Source organism: Camelus bactrianus, chromosome 13 (assembly GCF_048773025.1).
Source record: "Camelus bactrianus isolate YW-2024 breed Bactrian camel chromosome 13, ASM4877302v1, whole genome shotgun sequence".
Classification (NCBI taxonomy): domain Eukaryota; kingdom Metazoa; phylum Chordata; class Mammalia; order Artiodactyla; family Camelidae; genus Camelus; species Camelus bactrianus.
In genome coordinates, this window is record NC_133551.1 from 29,588,064 (window position 1) to 29,604,547 (window position 16,484).

At 34.3% G+C, this 16,484-nt stretch overlaps 1 protein-coding gene across 7 annotated transcripts in view; it reads right to left on the reverse strand.

The window, feature by feature from the left end:
• Positions 1-218: 218 nt before the first annotated feature.
• Positions 219-16,484, reverse strand: part of MIER1 (MIER1 transcriptional regulator) — a 56,691-nt gene continuing 40,425 nt past the window's right edge. For all 7 annotated transcript variants that reach the window (XM_045522981.2, XM_010963439.3, XM_010963442.3 and 4 more), the window contains 6 exons: positions 16,200-16,351; positions 14,898-14,979; positions 13,635-13,729; positions 10,529-10,656; positions 6,029-6,168; positions 219-3,224 (listed from right to left, as the gene is read on the reverse strand). In XM_045522981.2, the coding sequence (XP_045378937.2) occupies positions 2,896-3,224; positions 6,029-6,168; positions 10,529-10,656; positions 13,635-13,729; positions 14,898-14,979; positions 16,200-16,351 (926 nt within the window). In that variant the 3' untranslated portion in view covers positions 219-2,895. The remainder of the gene's footprint in view (positions 3,225-6,028; positions 6,169-10,528; positions 10,657-13,634; positions 13,730-14,897; positions 14,980-16,199; positions 16,352-16,484) is intronic.

The window sequence follows — 16,484 nt, forward strand, 5'->3', positions numbered from 1 at the left end:
GACCAAAGGATGTCTCTGGAGGAAAAAAAAAGACAAAAATACATCATTTATAATGAGGTAAAAGGGATCAAGAGCCACTGAAATGCTACTTTATGCAAACTGTCTAGGAGCAGAACGAACAGAGATTGTATATATTTGCACTGTATACAAATTTAAAATCTATAATTAAAACCTACTCAATCTAATAAAAATCATTCACACAGCATTATGTAGGCAAATATGTTTAAAAAAATATTTTAATAAGCATATTCAGAATGGCAGACAGGGAGAGGGGAAGGGAATTATTTTACAGTGCAAAATTACTATGCATAAATTTTAAAACACCTAATTCATAATTTTAAATGCCTATTTAAATATTACTTCAAATACATTTTAAAGCTCAACAAATCTGTGTTGAACGAAGTTGCAGATTTTGAACTCTATTTGAAAACACATCATAAAACAGAATACCATTCCAAATGAAGACAGTGCTTTGCTGGGGTAGGTATGGGGTAAGTGAGACTAACTATTAACAAAGGCTTCTTTTCCCAATGCAATTTGTCAAGAGTTCAGGAGTTATGAAATGTACTACATCTTAAGCAAATTAAAATTCATGATACTACTAATTACTAAAAATTTTATAGTGCAATGTCTTATCAAGTGATAGTGGCTGCATTATGAAGAACAAAAGTACTTGTGAAATACCTGTATAAACATAAAATACAATTAAATATTTCTTTATGAAAAGCTGAGCATTATTATAATAGTGGAATGTTTTTCATTAGGCATATTTTAAAAAAGAAAAAAGAGAAGCACAATTTCCTAACATGTGTACAACATGTGCCGTATCTGCAAACATGCCTGAGAAGTTATTTAAAATGTTCCTGTAATATTAGTTTGCAAGAACTTCACAAACCTTTTGCAAACAAAATGCATCTTTTAAAAAAGGTGAAAATGGCATCTCTAATAGTACAACGACTTAAAAGTACAGCATCGCTATGCGTCTGAAACATTCTATAGACCATCTTTGACAAAGAGCTAGGATACTTTGGATTCATACAATCAAATCTGATTTAGAAAATGGATTGTGACCATCTGCTAAAGCTGCCATTCTGGATAAATTAACGTTCTAGGTAAAACAAAAACAAAAAATTCACGCTTCTCAACACTTCCACCCAAAACTGACTTACTTGGAGATGTATGTAACAACAGTGAATCTACATCATATGAAGTCAAGTGTTACAAAGTGGCTTTTAACACTGTTTGGGGGGAAAAGTTGTTCATGTTGGTGGAGGGAAGCAGTCTGAGCAAATGTTAACAGTAATACCTCATGGGGGTAAGGCCTAAACCGTAATTCCCCAGTGCAAACCTCTACTCAACTGCATTAGATAGCTGAGCCATTAAAAACAAGACCACAGAAGATTTATTTTAAAAAGGCATTGGCTCTTTGATGGCTGAAAATGAATCGGTAGAAGCATCTGGGGTATGCCTGTGTGATAAAACAAGAATAGTTAATCATCTTATAAAAGTTTGGATATAGGTCAGTCTATCAGCTGTATAAAACTACACTTTTTAAGAAGAATTTTGCACTAAAAATAAAACGGCACTCTTGCAAGGCTATGCAAATGGATGATCCTATTTGTAATCACACAAGGCAATAGTTACTGCATATCTTTATTTTCATTTTGGAAATACGCTACTAAATCTGAAAAACTGGATTGTACCTGGAGAAGTCTAACTTTATCACTTTTTCCTCATAAAATCAGTATGGTTGCCTGCCAACTCCTTGTGTGTGTGCCAATATCTAAGTATGTCTTGACCTTTTCCCCTGTTTATTTAATGCAAAAATGGGAAATTTTATAATGCGTATAAAAATAACTGAACAGGATTCTGGTCAGCATGATACATTTAAGCACTTAAGCCAACAGTAAACTTCTGTCTTGCTTCAAAAATAATTCTGAAAATTATAGCAAATGCAAAACAAACTATGCGATCTAAGTATCATGCTTAATTTCAGAATTCTCAAACTATTTGTCCTTAAGTAGAAACTTGAAAAAACAAATGTCCACAATCTTTCATGAATGCTTTTACCACCTGGATAAGAAACATGACTTAGTTATTACTACACAAACACTTAAAAATTCATTAGAAAAACCTTAGCAAAATAAAATGAAAGCTGACAGACTCAGAGTATCAATTCCTCTCATAAAAGTTTACCAACTGTACAAGTTAAGAAAATTATACAAGCTTTTGTATTAAGAAAGGACAGCTCAGTCAAGACATATGTACTGTAAAAATCTTTCAAAGGCTACAAAGAATCTGGAAAAATACAGAATGTATTTCTTAAGCCCAGATAAGAATATGGAAAGACATCATTGATGTCAACAATTTTACATATACAAACCTGACTTGGTTTATTTTTAAATTTCTATATATAAAAAAATCATGCTAGCATAACTTTCAGGATTCATAAGGGTTCCCTTAATGATACTCAATTTGTATGGAGAGAAAAATGTCTGTTACAAAAGACATTTCAACAAACTCAGAAAAATTGGCGTTAATCAGAAATTTGAACTTGGTTTTTTCTCCTCTACCATCAAACTAAGAAAAAAGTACCTTGTAGTGAAATTTTAGGATTAATACATCAAATGAGAAGGTACAGATACATCTTTAGTTCATTCAAATTTACTAAACTATTTGTTATATCCTCAAAAGGGCCTTTACAATTTTAAAGTAAAAAGTCTGCGAAAGGCAGAATTATAAAATCTTACGTACTACTGAAGTCAGGACTCAATTCAAATTTTCAAATTCTAACCAACTGCTTCAAGGAAATCAACTTTTTAAGGTAACCCATCAACCCTGAAAATTTTAGTCACACCAGAATGTACTCCAAAGAAAGTAAAATAAGCCTAAAATTTAGTCATCTGTGTTTTCAAGCTCTTCAAATTTTCCATGTAAGAGTGTGTCTTGAAAAAATTCAGAAGAACCTGGACTTTCTTTTCCATTGCTGTTGACCCTTCGCCTTTTGGCAGGTCTCTCACTTTTTTCATCAAAATCGTTTTCATTTCTTGCAGTCATATGGGCAAGTTTTGGGTCAGTGGTAAGGTTATCTGTTTCATAACCATTAGTATCCATATCTGTGTGAAGTGGTTTCTTATTTCCACCTGTTGGTCCGTTAACGTGTAACCCTTCAACTTTCACTTCTTCTTTGTTTACTATTTCACCTGGTCCGTTAGATGACACTCCTAAGTTGGAAGAAACATGAATGAAACTGCTGATATTAAAAAGCTAAATTTGTAAAACATAGTATTATAAAACTGCTATTGTAAAGGAGCTTTTTATCAAAGAAGTGAAGTATCAGATCTGTGGATACATATGGTTTGAATTCTGGCTCGCTTTATTTAGCTGTGTGACCTTACGCGTATTATTTACACTCTCTGCTACCTCGGGTTCATCATATACACAGTAAGGATAACAATGAATTTATCCTACAAGGTTGCTGTGAAGATTAAGTAAGTTAATAAATGTAAAGAATTAAGAACAGAACTGGGCATATATTAACAGCATGCTGGTATTGTGCGGCAACAAATCAGCAGCAGATCCAGCAGTCTAAGTAAGCGGAGTGCAAGCAAAGACAGGCACAAATCATTCAGTTTTCGTAAGGGGGCTATAACTTTCTAAAATCATGTAAAAAAGACTTGTATTCTTTCTTTAAAAGCTTGTGTTTTCTACTGCCATATAAAAGCAAGATGATACGACTTTTTCATTCGTCAAGTACATCTATAGGTACTGTGCTTTAAGGGTAAAGATCATACACTAAATTTAACTAAACAGATTTAAATCTGTCAAAATGTTAAAAAATTAATGCCTGCACTGTCCAAGCATACATGTGAAAATGCTAGAAGTGAACACAAATTCCTCCATAACAGGTGAGAAAAGAAAGAGCATAATTACTCTAATAAAAATAGTAAAAGGTCATGTTAGAGTTGACTGAAAAGTGCAGGAGAAATTTCAGGAATACTTCAAATAAAATACAGAATGTGCCAGTGGAGATAACGAAAATTTAATTATCTGAGAAATATTCACTATAAAGAATGAGCCTCAAATACACATTTTAGTCAAAGAAAATACTCTCTTTTCCCAACTCAAAAGTACACTTAAATCATGAATGCTTAGGAGATTATGTATCATATGATACTGAAGGAACAATTATGTTGTAGTAATAAGCACAAAAAGCTAGATGACACTGTCATTAGGTCAAAAATAACTAACATTTCAAGACACTAATTAAAGCCTCTTACAAAAGAAAGACAACTGGGTTGGAAAGTTCCTTCCTTTCTTTGAAAAACCTGGATATCTTAATTGTTCCTGATGTAACTGGCTTCTAGGCTACTGAGTAACTTATAAGTAACTTATGAACATACTCTTCCTAAGGTAACTGCATGTTCTCATCAAATGGTTAAAAAACAATAAAAAACAGGGGAAAAAAGAGGGAAACAATTTATTTTGTGTTATTAGTAAATAGAAAAAGACAGAAGTACAGCAGTCCCCAGCAAAGGCAAGGAACTGATTCCAGGAACCCTGTGGACACGGGAATCTATAGAATATACTCAAGTCCCCTTATACAAAGTGGCATGGTATCTGCATATAACCCACGTACTTTAAACCACCTCTAGATTACTTGTAATACCTAATACAATGTAAATAGCTGCCAGCATGGTGCAAATTTAAGATTTGCTTTTTGGAACATTCTGGAACTTTTTCTCAAATCTTTTTTGGTACGTGGTTGGCTGACTGCAGATGCAGAACTGCAGAGACGGAGTGCTAACTGTGGTACTGACCACTGTCCTCCCCAAACTTCCACCCATCCCCTCCAGTCCCAAGGTCAGAGTCTCAGCTTCTTATTCAACTTTAGCATGGATGTGACTGGCACTAGGAATCAGTCAACGAAACTTTTAAAATCAGGAAATGGCTAGCAGGCCCTAATTTTTGTGTTTTTTTTTTTTGGCTTGGTCTTAGAAGGGAAATAGTAAGGGAATGACATTAAATAAACAAAGTATATATTCACTGCAGTGTATTAAATGCCAGTGTGAGAATAAAGGTCAGAACAAAGGTCAAAGCTTTCCTAGTGTTCCTTGTCTACTTTCTGTCAGGGAGAGGTTAGCTCTCCACTGGCCTTCCCCTAAGGCTATTACATCAGAATGCAGGTGGGCAGGGTTTATCTCTAATTCACCAGTTTCCCCCTAAAAAGGACTGGAGGGGGCTTATTACTTTCCACTTAGCAATGCTCTTAAGACTATTTTGACTGAATTAGAAATTAAGATAATTCTCTAAGTTTTACTGACCAGCTTTAGTGATCCTTGGTACACTGTATATTTTAAAAAGAACATTATCTGAATCCCAAACGTATCAGTATGCTTTTTGCTTCTCTTTTGCTTCTTTTTCATGGATGTAAAAATAGAATGCTTCTGTACGATATTAATGCACAGGCTGACACCCACTTTATCTTTTCTCATCTGTCAAGGTTATGATGATATCAAGGAGGAAAGTATTTTTTAAAAAGTGCCCTTATTATCTGTTTCTTTTCATTTATATGCTTAAAGCACTTTCTTGATAAAATGTTGTAAGCTCTCAAACTATTTCATAAATATCTGTATTTCTGATGTGAGACAGCTAGAGTTTCGGTCTGAGTTAACAAGAATACGTCTATTTACAGACATTCCAAACAGGTAAGAAAATCGACGCTATTTTCTTAATTTCTTAAAAGAAATGGTCACTGTTGATAGTACACTTTATTAAATTACTTTTTAATGCTGTCAGTGGGAATCCTTTCCAATTAATCTGTACAGATTGTGTGTGTGTTGGTATATACCTCTGTATCTACATGTATATCTATATGGTGATAGTATGTATGTTTCATGTGGCATTTACAATTATGACTTTAACTTCTGCTTTGGAAGTTTAATGAAAACCAAAACTGAATTTCCCAGGCCACTGAAGGAAAAAGTGCCCGTCGTGAAGAAACAGAAGTGCTTCTCCGCTTGCTTACCATTCTGATTGCTGTTGCTCACGGTGCCGTCTTCCTTCTCCGACTGGCTGTTACTGCTGTTTGAGGCGGTTGGGGGAGGGGACGGCGCTCGGCTGGAAGCGGCACTTTCACTTTCATCTAGAAGCCGGTCCATGTAATCCCTTAAAATTGAGTAAAATAAAACATTTTCTTGTATTAAAAACAGCTGAAAATTAAAACTGACTGAGGTTAAATTTAGAAGGCTTTATTGGCAAATGTATCAATTTTCACTGACATTCATTCCAGTACCTCATCTATCACACGAGGATCTGAACATTTAAATGGAAAGCTCCTTTTGGAGGAAAAATGTGTTAAGGGCTTTACACCGGCAAATTCTAGGGACCTACAGGAAATTAAAACTGTTGTAAACTGTGGGCAAATGATCAGAGTAGCCTAACTAAAATAAGAGACTCTGTAAATGAAGAGATAGGGACGATGTCAATCAGAAGGAGCACGAAAGAATTTCTGACCAGATACAGACAGGAAGTGTAAAGTTCCTAAAGACCATCTGACAGCTGTGGCAGTACCTGAAGGACAAATTAGGACCTAACAGTGAATCGCCTTCCTGAACCTCCTTGGTTACCTTCTGTGTTACCTTTCCTCTAGACCTGAGCTGTAACGAGCTCACTAAGTTCCCGGGCTTACCTGCCCGTGTATCGTTAGAGGTGAGCTCTCTTCCTCCCTGAGTCGTTCCTGAACTGCATGGCACAGGAAGACACTGGTGTTAAGTGACACTGGATTAAGGTTTGAAGACCTGGGCTAAATACCTACCTTTTTGAGATTTAGTGTCTTTACCTATAAAATGCATGTAATCATACATGACCCATCTACCACACAGGGCTGCTGTATAAGGTATGTGTAGCGAAGTGCTTCATAAACTAAGAAGTGCTATTAAGTCACTAGAATAAAGTTCAGCCAACTATGGCCTGTGGGCTGGCCGCCTGTTCTGGGGGATACTGTTTTACTGGAACACAGCCACATCTGTTCATTACATAGTGTCTGACTGCTTTTGCACAACAACAGCAAAGCTGAGTAGTTGCAAGAGAACTTAAGGGCAGCAAAGCCTAAAATGTTTACTCTCTAGCAGTTTACAGAAAATGTCTGCTGTCACCTTGCTGGAATAATTCCCTGAAGGCAGGGATTTTAGTCTGCTTTGTTTCTCATTGCAGCACTGGTGCCTAAATTGTGCATGGTGCAGAGCAGAAGCATGAGGAAAACTTAAATACATTATATACTTTAAAATTCCCTCAGAATAAGTATAATAGAACTATTTTTAGAATTTTCTGAGCAGGGTAAGAATGTGGATAAGAAGGAAACCATGGAAAGGCTTGGGACTTTTCTGAAAGTCTGTTGTCACAGTCTACCACAGGCTATTATCTGTAGTTTAAGTCTTGGAACTTAATCTGGTCACAATGTAGTTTATATACAGAGAAGTATATTATAAATGTGTAGTTTGTAATATATGGAAGTGGAATCTGTCTTAAGAAGCTTCCAACAATCTGAGGTACAAAACTAACACATATCAAAGAAATGTATACAACCACAAGCTAATCAACTTAACATTAATGAGGAGCCTTATTTTCCTCATCTGTAAGTGGAATTAAATTTCATGGTCTTTTAAGACCTCTTCAGACTTGTATCATTCATCATTACAGAACAATTATGTAACAAATCTGAAGCACAAAGAAACAGAATGAGCATGATGAATGCAATGCCAAGGGACTTCAGAGGCTTAGAAAAAGATGATGCATCAGAAAAAATTGCTGGAAATAAACCTGGCATAGTGAGAATGGATAATGGAGGATGTTACAAGCCACTCAAAGAAAGTTAGAACTGACCAGATACCAAAAATATTTTAAATTTCTGAATATAACAATTGTACAGTAAAAGAATTATTACTATTACTTCTAAAAGTTAATGGCACCCAGAATGCTTAGGGAAGGAGGGGAGTCAGGAGACCACCAGGAGGCTGGAGTAGCACTGACTTTCAGTTTATGCTGAGTTAATTTTTACTTTAAAAAAAATTATTTGCAAGGCTGTTACAGTGAAATCTCCAATTCGCATATGGATGCCAATTCTTCCAGGTAGTGAATAGAGAGAATCCATAGTAGGATCTTTCAAAGGCCGTTTACAGGCAGTAAAGTGGCAAATGTGCTTCATTCTGGTGAGCAAATGGAAGGTAACAATGTAACAGAAAAATAAACAATTAACGTTCAGGATAAATCTGCTCCTAACTATGGATTTTAACTAAAGAGGAAGATTTAAAAAATTCATTCAAATTTTTGTCTAAAGGCATTAACTTAATGTTTTGTGCAGTCACATAAAGTGCAACTATTAACAAGAAGAGAAGGTCCTGGAAGCAAACTAGAATAATACCTCCATGTCTACAGAAAAACCACAACTTCTCACCATCTGGAAATAATACACAGTCTGGTCATAGCTTCTGTGGGGATATATAACACAGGGAAAAAGGATGAGTAGGAGTAAAAACAAAAATTATAGTTCAGTTAAAAAAAAGAAAACTTTATAAAAGACCTGAAGGGGATATAACGGAAGCCTACAAAACATAATATTCTTGCCCAGAGGGAAAAACATTTGTTCACTTCATACCATAACACGAGGGGATATACTGTTAAATCTTAAAGCCTGAGGAAACAGAAAATATGGAATGACTTTTAACTGTGTCTACTATACCTACAAAATACTTAAACCTTTAAGAATCAAGGTTACAGATAAAGTTTCCTCAACAAGTTTTCAGAAACTACGGAGAGATCATGAGAAAAACTGAAACATTTGGCGGCACATCCCTACCTAACCTGTTGAGCTTGACATCACAGAGGACCAACTAAGCCAGCCCACAACACTTCCCTTGGTGATGCTTTCTGAAAGAGAAAAGTGGATGAACCATGGGTCTGACCCAGCATGGCAATTCTTATGTTCTTACTGCTGATGATGACAGACTGCCTGTAGTTCATGTGTGAACACTGTTTCTGAAATGGGTGAAAAAATGAAAGATGTTACTATTGCCTTCCCTATAGATCAGCTTGAAAACTATTCTAAGCTTGAAGACTGGATGGCTGCATCTACTTCTACATCACTATGCCTCAATACTACCAATAAATAATCCAGAAAAAAAATTAACTATAAATTGGTAACAGTAAGCAATTAGATAAAATTTGGAATACTGTTATATATAAAATTCTGCTGTAGCTATTATGAACTTTGAATAATGGGGAATGAGGCACAGAGTCTGATGTCTCATGATTTCCAGGGACAATCGTACCCATTTATTCCCTTTTAGATAATTTTGCTTTGGATTTAAGAGTGCTTGATCCTTCAAGGAAGTGACCAGCAGAGACACCTTTAAATGAACATGATCAAGAAACAGTCCAGCCTATGAGTTCAAAAAGCACAAGCAAAAATGCATTTAAGCACATCTTTCAAAGGCAGTTATTTGGTCAGGCTTAAGAACTTTACTGGTGCACACTGACCAAATTTGAAGCCACAACTTTGCATTGTTTTTATTCCATAAACATTAGGGAATAATCAAGGATTACTATCCTTGGTAAAGTTAAATTCCACCATAACAATTGATCAGCATATTAAAACAACTCTTGTGAAATGAAGGCTTCGATACCCCATGTACCATGGACTTAAGTAACAAATTACTAGTAGTAGTCAGGACAGTGTTTCACTTCAATGAGGCTAAGAGAATTTGGTGCATGGGACTGGATTAGACACACAAGGTATTTTGCTTAAAAAGTGGATGTAGTAACAACCCACTTACCTTCTATCACTGGGAGTTAGCTAAAGTTGCATTACTAATTATTAAATATTATTCCTGTTAGAGGAAACCAGGAAAAAGGAAGCTATCATGCATATGTTCTTCTCTATAAAAATCTGTAACAACAACAACAACAACAACAAAAATGCAATTTGACCTGACTTATTATATCCCTATGTCTTTTCCTTTTGGTATCATCTATGTCCAAATTTTACTTTGGCTCCAGAATCAAAAATAGGCCGGGCAAGGAAAAATACTAATTTCCCTTCCTCTTTAAAAGGTCTCTGTTAGGCATATGGCCCTGTAAGTTTTTATAAAGATAGTTTCTCTTTCCTATTCTCACTGCTCTCTCAGTGTTATTAGATCAAAACTCTATGTGCTTATACTGAATGGAATAGAATCTAACAAAAACATGGTTTCACAGCTATTCTGATCTATTTCCTCTCAGGAATACTACTGAAAACATACACTCTACCATTTGCTTTGATAAATTTGTTGTCTCAAATAGTATCAACTGTAGTTTACAATGTTTTATAAGACACTGAAAAGTCTAATGCCCTATGAAGATGTAGATAAGTGGATAAACTGAAATTAATGTAAGTTCTTATCCTATTAAAGAATCTAAAAGTTATAATTTTCTCAAGAAAAATTTAGAAAAGCTTAGCAAAAATATGACTCAGTAGAAAAAATAAACTCACGTTACACCAGGATGAAGATTGTATTTCTTTTTTCCAAATCGAGTTTGCTGAGCAAAGAAGTCGTAACGTTCAGATTTTTTCCACATATAATAGAATGCTACACATTCCCCAACTGACCTTGTTCGAACCTGTAAGAAATAAGTACTTGTTTTTAAGAATCATCTCCTCCTTAAAGGAGTTTTTTCATGAAAAATATCTGAAGTCTGAAAACAAATTTAACTGGTCTTTAATATATAATACTTGTTATAAAATACAACACTGTAGCAGCTGTGTTAAAAAACTATTCTTTCTAACCTCCCATTAAGAGAAATAATACATTGGCAACAGGTCTTCAGATATTTAGCATTATGCTTTTAAAGAGGCTATCATCTTCATTTACTATAAAAATAAATACTCTTATTGAAAATGTCCGGAAGTGGCATTAGAATTAAAATTAAGGTTATAAACAGTTTGCAAACACTTTTACTCAGAGAGCACCCAGGGAACTTGCCTTTAAATTCTCAATTAAAGGATTCTCTTACTAATCCCAACATTGATCCAGACTCACTTTCTAGAAAGACTCAAAATACTCCAGTCAGTTAAAAGCTATTATAACAATGCGAATATTCTGTTTACTAAATTACTCCAGTGGCTCACTGTGCTGTACATATCTGGGCAACTGAATGGCTCCCCTTACATAAACACATGGGACTGGCAAATCCCATGCTGACAAGATTCCCCTTTTCGCTACTTCACTAGGAGAGCTGGTAGGGTTGATGCACATAAAATACTGGGAGTTTAAAAGGAAAAAAGGTATCTGAGTGTTTGGGATGCAAGACAATATGCTTTAACTCACAAATGTCTAATCCTGAAGTAGGTAGGTATCCTGCTGGACTGACTAAGGCCAGCTTGATGATGTCCTTATTCTGTTACCTGACATATTTTTCTTTCTTCCTCTCTTCCTGCACTTTACAACTCTGGCCCAAGTTGTGTTAAGATAAAGCTATCAGGGCTTTAAAAACCCCAAACAAAAAACCAATCATCTTCTCAAATTGTTTTTGCCTCCTTTTTAGAATCTTACTTCTAGAAGACACGACCCAAGTCAATTGTATTTTATTCAAAGCAAAAATTGAAGACATTTTTTATGGCATGTAAAAGTTAACAATACTATGAAAAATTCTCAATTAAATAAGTCTGCCTAATACAATCTATGATTAAGGTCCAAACTTCAATTCCAGGTATAAAAACAAAGTCTTAATGTTTTCACTGAACTATTCTCCTTTTTAAATTATTGTTCTCCCTTTGTTCACTGAAACAACTAATGTAGTAAATACAGGTCAGATGACTTCTGTAATATTGAAACATCACCATCCCAAATATTTAAAAAGAAATCAAGGTCTTATTTTCAGTATTATGTTAAAACTACTAACCAAAAAATGTCATAAGTCATCTAGTAAGTCCTTATTCCCTAAAAAAGGATTTTGGGGGCTGGGAGGTTCCTCCTGTTAATTATATTAGCTTATCATCCCAGGGGTTCCCTCCGTAGATAATCCACTGTGGTTTGGTCAACGGAGTTTGAATTCAAGCAGGAATGCTAGAAAACTCTTATCCAAACTGTTGTCCCTTTCAACCATGAGACAGTGCTTTTTTTTTTTTACAATCAGAAATGCACATGACCAGTCGTTAGCATCATGCACTCCTTTCATTGACTATTCACTGTTGGAAATTATCAGATGATTTGGACACAACATTTCACAACAATGCTAAGACTCAAAATTTCTCTTATTAGTTGTCTTATGTCAAGTACCAAAATGCAATAAGATAATCAAGTGTAACTTAGTTAAAGTACAACAAAATTGAGGAAAATGAACTTAAATGATTTGTAAACAACTATTTAATTTGTGGAACATAAAATAGACACTGTTAAATATGTGTTGAAACAAATCAAGTGAACACCATCCAATCACATCCAGAGGTATAAAGAAGTGAATGTGATGACAGACTATTTAAAGCCTCAGATGCAAGCCTACATCAGCCCAGATACTTTCAACATCATCCTAGGAGGCGGGTGTAGCTCAAGTGGTAGATTGCATGCTTAGCATGCATGAGGTCCTGGGTTCAGTTCCCCAGTACCACCTCAAAAAAATAAACTTGTTAACTTCTCCCACCCCCTGCCAAAATAAAATAATTAAATAATATGATAAATAAATAAAATATTAAAAAAAAGAAAACAAAAAACACACATCATCCTAGACATCACATATCCTAGACACCATCCTTAAGGCTAAGGAAACATGTAAAGTTAAGCCCCTTGTCATTTATACTCACTAAAAATGTGATATTTATAAGTCTAGAAATTACTTAAATTTCTTACATTTAAACTATGAGATTTTAATTTTGCCTGTTCTGATTTCCCCGAGGAACACATTTTTCTATTCTATATAATTGTGCAGTTACTATTAAAAATCTTACCTGATTTCCATTTAAGAAAATTAAGCCTAAAAATAAATCTGCAAGTAATTATGAAGTTCTTTTGGGTATACACTGACATTGTATGACTGATATCAATATGGAAAGATAAATTATGCTAAATTGTCAAATTTTAATATTATATAACATATAATAAAACTGATTTATTGAGATATTCTAGAAAATTAAATCTCAATTAAAACCAAATTAAGTATTAAGTATCTGATTTTAGACCACTCAGAACTTAAGCAAACATAAAAAAAATTTTAATCGTAAATAATGTCATATTAAAAATGCTTTAAAGTTTCAAAATTATTTTAAAGACCCTCCTAAAAAAAATATGTCACAAATTTGTAGAAAATAGCTTTAAAAAATTACTTTGCACACATACATCCGATCTGGAAGTTGATGACATATTTATAAATGTCCAATTCCAATATCATGCACTGAAAACAGTCACTGGGCAAATAACTGCCAGGAAGTCTAGGCATGCTTATTATAATAATTCCATAAATACCAAAACATTAAAATATTCATTATAGAAACTTTAACACTAGAAAATATAATAGAAAATATAACAGAAGAATAGAAGATATAAGATGATGGGTTGTTAACTAAATTTCTTTTTGTAAAAGAGACAATATATACTGTTACTTACTTTATTAGCCTGAATCAAATGAAAGTCCTTTCCATAGGCCTTCAGCCCTTGTTCAAAATTTCTACACTCTTCCTCTGTCCAAACAGATAATTCCTCTGACAAAATGGAGGGGGGTGGGGGAGAAGAGTGGGAACTGTTAAGCAATATTCTCCCAAATGTTGCATATATTAACAAAATTATAAAGATGTAACTTTCTGGTAACAACTAGGTAAATATTTTATTCCTGAATTCTATTACTGATGGCTGCAAAAGATAAAGTGACAAAAACTTATTTAATAACATTTTGGATGATTTGGTCCCTAACTCTCCAACCTCAACTTAGGCCAATTCTACTTTATACTTTATGATCCAACTATACCTGCCACTTTTCAATTCCTTAAAATCATTGTTCTTTCTTACTTCAGACTTTGTGCATGCTGTTCCCTTTGCTTAAAAAATTATTTCCTGCATCCTATCTCACCCTCTTTTCACCTAGCTAATTTATTTACATCCCAGGAAAAGAATCACTTTGTTCTAGAGGCTTTAACACCCTCACCCTATCCCCTAACTAGGTTAAGTCCCACTGCAATAAATGTGAATTGCACACTCTAATTCTCCTTGGAAGAACTCCCATATTTCAGCTTCCTTACCTAGGCTCTAAGCACTACAAGGACAGGGACCTTGTCTATAGTTATGTCCTCACAATTTAGTAAGCCTTCCAATTTTTGTTGAATGAATTGAATGATCTTTCATTTGTTCGTGATTTATAAACAGTATTCTTAGTGAAATGAGTGTGGGAGCCAGTTTAGAGTAAAAACATCAAAAACCTGGATTTTAATTATGGCTTCATTATTTATGAATTATGTTTGCCTCAGCTAAGTTACTTCAGTTCAGAAACCTCGGTTCTCATCAATTTTAAAGTGAGAGTAACATCTGTAACATTACTTAGCTCACAAGATCATTACACCAAGATCAAATAAGAAAATATTTATAAAAATGCCCTGAAATTAAAAGGCATTATGTGTTTTTATTTTTTTAAATTTAAATGGCCTTGTTTTCTCATAAAGGAACAATATTAATCCCATTCCCCATAATGCCTTGTATAATACTTGTGTTATATACAAGTAATTTAACAAGTTATAACAAGTTGTTATCTAGCAAATATTTACCGAATTCAGGAAGATCAGTATTAACTAAATTTAGGATACACCTAGATAAACTGACAAACTTATGTTTTAAATTTCTGTTATATCTTGAAAACAAGAATTTAGTATTTATTCTTACCTCTAGCTGCTTTTACATTAAATCTTAATCTTCTCAATGCTTCTTCTGTATCAAAATTGCACTTAACTAATTCATATAATGCCTAGAAAAATAAAAGGCTTCAATATGTGATTTGGACTACCAACAATTCAAGGCTGCAATTTCATAAGAGAGTAAAGGCTTTTCTAGAATCCAGTGTTTTCATCCTTTCTGGAGGACAAATAATTCTAGTGAATGCAACATAAAGAACACTAAAGAAAAACAAACATAAATTCATTCTTGATAAATGACTGCCCCTATATGTAGAAAACAGGATAAACAAATACTCTACTTTTGGCCATGGTATTCTAGGAAATTAAAATTAAAAAAAAAAAATCATTTTATAATTATCACAAGTCCCTTCTTTTTGGCTTTTTGGGGTTCCTATTCTAAGATAATTTTACAAATGAGTAAAGAGAAATATTGGTAGAAAAGGTAAAAAACTGTATAAAACTACTATTCGGTTCATTGTAGGCAATGGTCCACTATGTACGGAGTAATATTATCCCAGGTGCGTTTTCCCAACTTCATGATATCCATAGATTCTCAGGGATATGCAAAGGGAGTTCAAAAAGCATAATAAAAATAAATATACAGGCAAAATACCAAATTTTTGTTTGAGCTGAAATCATACCACTGTGTGTGTTAACACTATATACCTATGCTGATTATACCTCAAACTCCCTGCCATGACATTATATATCTTTCTCCACTTACAATGGAGGGTCTCAAAAAGCCCATCCTAAGTTGAAAATATTGTAAGTTGAAAGTTGAGAATTAATTCACGTACTCCACTGAACATCATGGCTTAGCTAGCCTACTTTAAATGTGCTCAGAACACTTACTTAGCTTACAGTTGGGCAAAATCATCTAACACAATCTATTTTATAATAAAGTGTTGAGTATCTCATGTAATTTACTGAATACTGTACTGAGAGTGAAAAACAGACTAGCTGTATGGGTACAGAACAGTCTCATCAGTGGTTTACCCTCATGATCACATGGCTGACCAGCAGGTGCAGCTTGCTGCCACTGCCCACCGTATCACAAGAGAGATTCAACACTAGCTCATGGAACAATCAAAATTCACAATTTAAAGTATGCTTTCCACTGAGTGCATATTGCTTTCACACCATTGTAAAGGCAAAAGTTTTTAAGCTGAACTATTATTAAGTCAGGGACCATCTGTATAGGAATAACATTAAATGTGATAGCACTTACACTTGTAAATGTATGTGGTTAATTTACTTTGGGAAAATTATAAGTTATTTCTTATTCACATACCTGTTCATTGTCTTTTATGTGAGATCCTTCAGGAATTGCTTCTACACCTTTCTCATCGCCTGTTCTTCTAGATGCATCCTTAAGAAATATAATCACTTTGTCTTCTGGTAAGTACTCAGGGTCCCACAGGAGCTGATCGTCATTTTCATACACTAAATTCATAAAACATGTTAAAAATAATGCCAAAAATGACAGTTTGTGCTAAATGTATCATTGAACAAATAACTCATATTTAGAGCCAAAATGTTGAGAACTGAGAGGTAAAGTATGGTCACACTACTTGCA